General features: G+C 41.1%; 1 protein-coding gene across 2 annotated transcripts in view; it reads left to right on the plus strand.

Moving 5' to 3' along the window:
• COLEC12 (collectin subfamily member 12) overlaps positions 1–5,653 on the plus strand; it is a 153,346-nt gene extending 147,693 nt beyond the window's left edge. For both annotated transcript variants that reach the window (XM_074352533.1, XM_074352534.1), the window contains 2 exons: positions 1,774–1,919; positions 4,177–5,653. In XM_074352533.1, the coding sequence (XP_074208634.1) occupies positions 1,774–1,919; positions 4,177–4,196 (166 nt within the window). In that variant the 3' untranslated portion in view covers positions 4,197–5,653. The remainder of the gene's footprint in view (positions 1–1,773; positions 1,920–4,176) is intronic.
• The last annotated feature ends 347 nt before the right edge of the window (positions 5,654–6,000 follow it).

Here is a 6,000-nt window from a genome sequence, read left to right on the forward strand (position 1 = left end):
ATTTCCCAATTAGCTGGAAGATAAAGAATATCAAATGTCCCATCACAATGCATCCAAGGATCACCATCTCAAATTCAGTAAATAAATCAGAATGGAACCCCCTCACGTTACTGCAGAAATGAAAGAAATGTCTGTCGACATCATACTGCTACGATTCACTGACGTTTCCAGAAGGATCCTGCAAGGCAGAGAGAAATATGTGAAAAAGCCTACATGAATGTAAACTATTTTTCCTCCCAACTTCGTCTCTCTCTGGCATCACTGTGGCATCTGAGAGTTTTCATTCGTTTGTTTCTGGCCTGTTCTGTAAGTTCTGTCAGGGCTGGGACTCTGTCTACTCTTCACGCTGCTGTGGTGCTGACAGCTACCATTGTCCCTGGCACATAGCAGGTGCTCTGTGGATATTTGTTGAATGAATGAGTGAATGACTATTTCTGACACTTCCACCTAAGTGGCGTCCCATTTTTACTCTCATCAGTTGATGGTTCCATCCAGATTATCCCTTCATCACAAGATTTATTTAAGTGAGGATTTCATTTTGTAAAAATCCCAAAATATACATTTGATGTGGGGGAGCCAATTCTACCTTGCTTCTCTACCCTCTTAACTGTAAATTTCAACTCTCCTTTCCCACCACCTTGATTTTTGCTGGTCTAATTGCCAGAAGATTGAGGGCAACATGGGTTCTATCCCCAGTGACCCTGTAAGAGCCTGGCCTCAAAACAGGAAAATCTTCACAGTGAGAAGTGTTTCTTTGCTGTAGAAGTTTCTCCCACCATAGGGGTCTGAACAGTTGAAGATTTCTCTCTAGTGGCCACAGCCAGTTTCTGATAAAAGCATGGGCCAGAGTGAGTTATTATTGAATTAGATGACGCTGGGGGTATAATGAGTCATCATTTATGGGTAGTGCCACTGCCTCAGATGTTTTTTCGGACCATCCACACGAGGCAAGCTTGTCCCCTCACGCGGTAACCACGAGCTTCTGTGCAAGGACCTGCTTCTTAGAGAAAATGTAGCTTTCAAGTTCTCAGTCTTGTGAGCACATCTGATTTATTGCATGGAAACAGAGTCAAGAACAGCGAAGCTTGGCAAAGGGGTGTTTTGAGCAGCAACATGCAAGTTAACAAGCCTAAAGAAAACTTGTTTTTAAGGATCTCTCTCCCCAAAAAGGCAGTAAACTCTGTGAGTCATTTTGAGTGAGATTAAATGACTATTTCTTTCTAAAGCAATTAACTGTCTACAACTTAGCCAGAAATCCATAACCACGTGTTTGGAATTGTAGATTCTTGTAAATGGATATCAAGGGTCTGTCACTTTCTCTGTCTGACTCTGACTTGTTAGAGACAAGCTAGCAGAATGTACAAGGTTCTCTGGGTTCTCACAAGTGTGTGTGTGTGTGTGTGTATCATGTGCTCAGAATGCATATATATTCACGCACAGAAATATACACACATGCCCAGATGTCAGCATCCCAGCACACATTAGAAAGTTATTCATCTAACAGTGCTGAAGAAAGATTTACTCCCTCAGCAGTAAGTTGATTTCATTGTGGCAAAGATACCAAGCCTGCAGGGAGATGCCGCATCACACACTTCCCTGCAAAACAGCTGCTTATTTCACATAAGAGTGTGCAGGCTGTTTAAACAGTGCGTTTTCATTCCAGGACAAATGACATGCCTTAGTTTTGTTTTTGACATTTCTCTGCTGCTCTTGGGTAAAGAAAACTTCTGCGTGACTTTGCAAATAACATTCGATTTTCTGTTTTCCTAAAAGAAATTGGAAACCTGGACAGCCAGACAACTGGGGTCACGGCCACGGGCCAGGAGAAGACTGCGCTGGGCTGATTTATGCTGGGCAGTGGAACGATTTCCAGTGTGAAGATGTCAATAACTTCATTTGTGAAAAAGACAGGGAGACAGGTAAGCCGTGAAGGGGATTTGAGAGAGAGCTGCAGGGCTTCTATCTTATTAAGGGGTAAGAGGTGGTGAGCATAAAGGCTCTGCAATCAGGTTCCAGCCCTGGTTCTGCCACTAGCTGGCTAGTGGCCTCAGGGAATAATAATAGTATCCTCTTAATGAGGTTGTTGTGAGGACTTAAATAAGTTAATAAATATGCCTAAGAAATAGGAAGTACTCAGTGGGCCTAGGTCATTACCTTATAATATTGTCAGTCAGTTGTTCTGTGTGGCACCAATGGTCAATCTTTCATCGAGCTCCATGCACAGGTAATTCAGGTGGCCAAGCATTCGATTCCTCGTGTATTTCTTGAGCATCTCCTGGGGGCCAGATGCTGGGCTGCATGGTTTAGGGATATAGTCTCTCCCCCTTATAAGCTCATTAAGCCAAAGAGGCATTTGGAGATTTCTTTTTTTTCATTTCAAGAGATACTTAGGTAAAGCTTCATTGAACACATGACCCTCTTTGGAACGTATCATCTTGGTTTTCTTCATCAGAACTAGATTTAAAAGTTTGCAGTGGGAGGAGGAGGAGATGGGTGAATGGTAATAGGTAGGGGCTTCTTTGGAGAGTGATGAAGATGTCCTCAAATAGGATGAGATGGTTCTAAACTGTACAACTTTGTGAACATGATATGAATTCTAGCTCAGAGTATTTCAGAAGTTGGTGGGAGACGTCAAAGGGTGGGAGCTGTCTGCGCCCTCCCGCTGCAGCGCTCCAGAGCACCAGTGTCTCCTCGGGGGGGGCTTTTACACACATCTGATGCCCTAGTCTTTTTTGTTGTTTTTTTGTGTTTGTTTTTTTTACAGCTGCCACCCAGGGGACACCCCTTGATCTCCTGGCTCTAGTGGCCAGTGAGTGTGTGTGCATGTGTGTGTGTGTGTTCGTTCCTGGGTCCCATGGGACTATAACAGACAGATAATTCTCATTTTTTTTTTAATGCACTTAAGCACTGTTGGTGGGACTATAAATTGGTGCAGCCACTATGGAAAAACAGTATGGAGGTTCCTCAAGAAATTAAAAATAGAACTACTATATGATCCAGCAGTTTCACTTCTGTTTCGAGTTAGTGTTTTCATTTCTCCAGATAAGTACCAACTTGAAAAAATATATGCACCCCTATATTCACTGGAGCATTATTTACAATAGCCAAGATATGCAAGCAGTCTAAGGGTCCATCAATGGATGGGTAAAGAAAATACGATAAATGTATACACACACATACACACAATGGAATATTATTATTCAGCCATAAAAAAGAATGAAATATTGCTATTTATGACAACATGGACGAACCTTGAGGGCATTACGCTAAGTGAAATAAGTCAGAGAAAGACAAATACCACGTGATCTCACTTATATAGAAGCTTAAAAAACCTGGAGCTCATAGAGGCAGAAAACAGGTGGTTGCGAGAAGCAGGGAGTGGTGGGGTGTACAAAATGGTATATGCAAAAGGTACAAACTTCCAGTCATAAAAGAAATAAGGCATGGTAATGTAATGTTCAGCATGGTGACTATAGTTAATAATACTGTTATATACTTGAAAGTTGCTAAGAGAGTAAACCTTAAAAATTCTCATCACAACAAAAGAAATGGTAACTGTGTGGTAATGGATGCTAACTAGGCTTACTGTGGTAATCACTCTGTAATATATACAAATTTGGAATCATGTACATTTGAAACTAATACAATATGTCAATTATATCAATTTTTAAAACAAAGTTGGTAATAAACAAAAAACTCAAATATATTTTGCTTAAGTTATTTTTGGTAGTAACCAGGCCACAAATTATCCAGTTATCCATTCAGCAGACATATACTGAATACCTTCGGTGTGTCAGGCACTGGTCCAAGTGCTAGGGGTCTTCAGACACATCAGGAACTCCCACCCTGGTCAGTTTCAGGAAAAGGACACAAATATCTAAACCAGCAATTCCAGCGAACAGTGACAAGTTTCCCAGATCTGTCATTTGGGAGCTTTCTTTGGCCATTTGGGATCTGAGGTGGCACTAGGATTCCCCAGAATAGCTCCTTCAAAATGAATTTTACCTTTTAGTTAATCTGAATAAGAACTTCTAGGCATTTCTCTGAAAAATTAATTATTGAATGATGTATTTGGAATCTTTCCTATAAAAATATATATTCCTTTTTTTTTTGAGTTGTATATTAACATTATTCTTTAAGAAAAACTAACACTCATCCTTTTTTCCTCTCTTTTAGTTCTATCATCTGCATTATAATGGACCATGATATAATTGAGCAAATTTTCGGACAGTTCTCAAAGGCAAAGGAGACTTCTTTCCGATTGCATCACCTTCTCATCACATTGAAAAAAAGCACTGAAAACCAATTACTGGAAAAATTGACAGCCAGTGTTCTTCACCATCTGCCATTTATCAAGGACTCTGGAACAAAAGTGTTCCCCCATTATGATACATTGATTTTCAGTATGCAGATGGACTGCATCACATAGATTTTTCTCAGCCAGTAACCATACAGTTATACAAATCGTATCTTCCAGAGCATGGAACACTCCAATCAGAAAAAGATCACCATTGGTTGTTGAGCTTTAGGAAGAACTGAAAACACATACGGTGTAAACAGTACCTTACGTTTCTAAAATCCCAAATGTAGGAAAAATATGCAGACATACAGATATATAGGCCATCTCTTAGTAACAATATGAAATATACTTAAAGAGCTTTTAAAACTTTGTATTTTTGTACAAAATATTTGCTTTTTTATAATTTTTCCTTTTTTCCTTTTTTTTTTGTCATTTTTACCAATATAGTACATGAAGCCAAAGAAAACAATAATGGTATTAATAAAAACTCATAGGGTTTCTTGTCAGATTTAATTCTACCCAATGGCAAAGAATTTTTTCAGTTGTGGTTTAAAAAATAATTAAATATATGTGTGTGTGTATATATATATTTTTAAATGTATCATTTCCTCAGAGGAGTCCGTCACTTGAAATGTCTAGAAATGTCCTTGCAGACCTGGGCAGGGTAGGTCAGGCCTGAGCACATACGTGACTCTCCGTCAGGTAGGCTCTGCGTTGAGCCCATCACCAACCGACAGAATGCTGTGTGTCTGCCAAGCTCAGAGGAAGCGGTCAACTCAGGATTTGCCTTTCCTTCATTTTGGTGGAGTCGGGGGTGGTGGAGAGGCATCTGTTGGGAAGGGCAGAGCACCTGAATCTGGCCATCCAGAAGACCCTGTTTTTGGCTGAGGTGTGTGTGAATATACTTGGTATCAGACCCATACCCGAGCTGACGTTAAATGTCAGGAAAGGATAGCATCACACTGGCCAAAGGCAGAGATGCTAGAAAGATGGGAACAGCTATGTGCTACCTGGAAGGTTTGTGTTTTCCTAAGTCAGATTCAAAACAAAAAAAACACAAACATAATTCCGAGGCACATGCGTGATGAAATGCAAGAATAAAATTTTTGGCCACTTGGTCGAACTCTTGCAAAGAACCTTTCCTCTGAGCCCATCTTCCTTCTACTCCTTGACTTGCCATGGAAAAGTCTAACATGACATGTGCTGAAAATAGGCTTGGATGTAACTGATACTCAAAGGTAAGATTTCCATCCAACAGATTCCCTCTCCTCCCCTCCTAAGGAGCTCCCCAGGCAGTGCTGCTACCTATCCCACGTACAATGGTCAAAGAATAAAGACAGAGTTTGACTTTCACACCTGCAGCCGTGTGGACTGTGTTGTCTTGCCCTGGTCACCATTCGTGTGGTGTCTGCAGCCCGGGACTGGCCTTCTCAGCACCTCGATGCCCTGCTGTCCTGTCCACGAGGCCTGGTCCAGTTGGCAGGACCCACTGTCATCTGGACCCACTGGACTCTGGTACTTTTTTAGGCTCAAGACTTTCCTTCTGAAGATGAAACTATCCTCTTTTTCATCCTCTTCTGGTTTTTTCAGGTGTCAATTAAGATTCATGTCCAGAAGCAACTTGAAATTAAATGTCTGATGCCATCATCAGATTGACAGTGGTGCCAGTGCCCCAGCTGAGGGTGCTCCTCTCCCAGCCC

The sequence above is a fragment of the Camelus bactrianus genome, chromosome 24, assembly GCF_048773025.1.
Source record: "Camelus bactrianus isolate YW-2024 breed Bactrian camel chromosome 24, ASM4877302v1, whole genome shotgun sequence".
Classification (NCBI taxonomy): Eukaryota; Metazoa; Chordata; class Mammalia; order Artiodactyla; family Camelidae; genus Camelus; species Camelus bactrianus.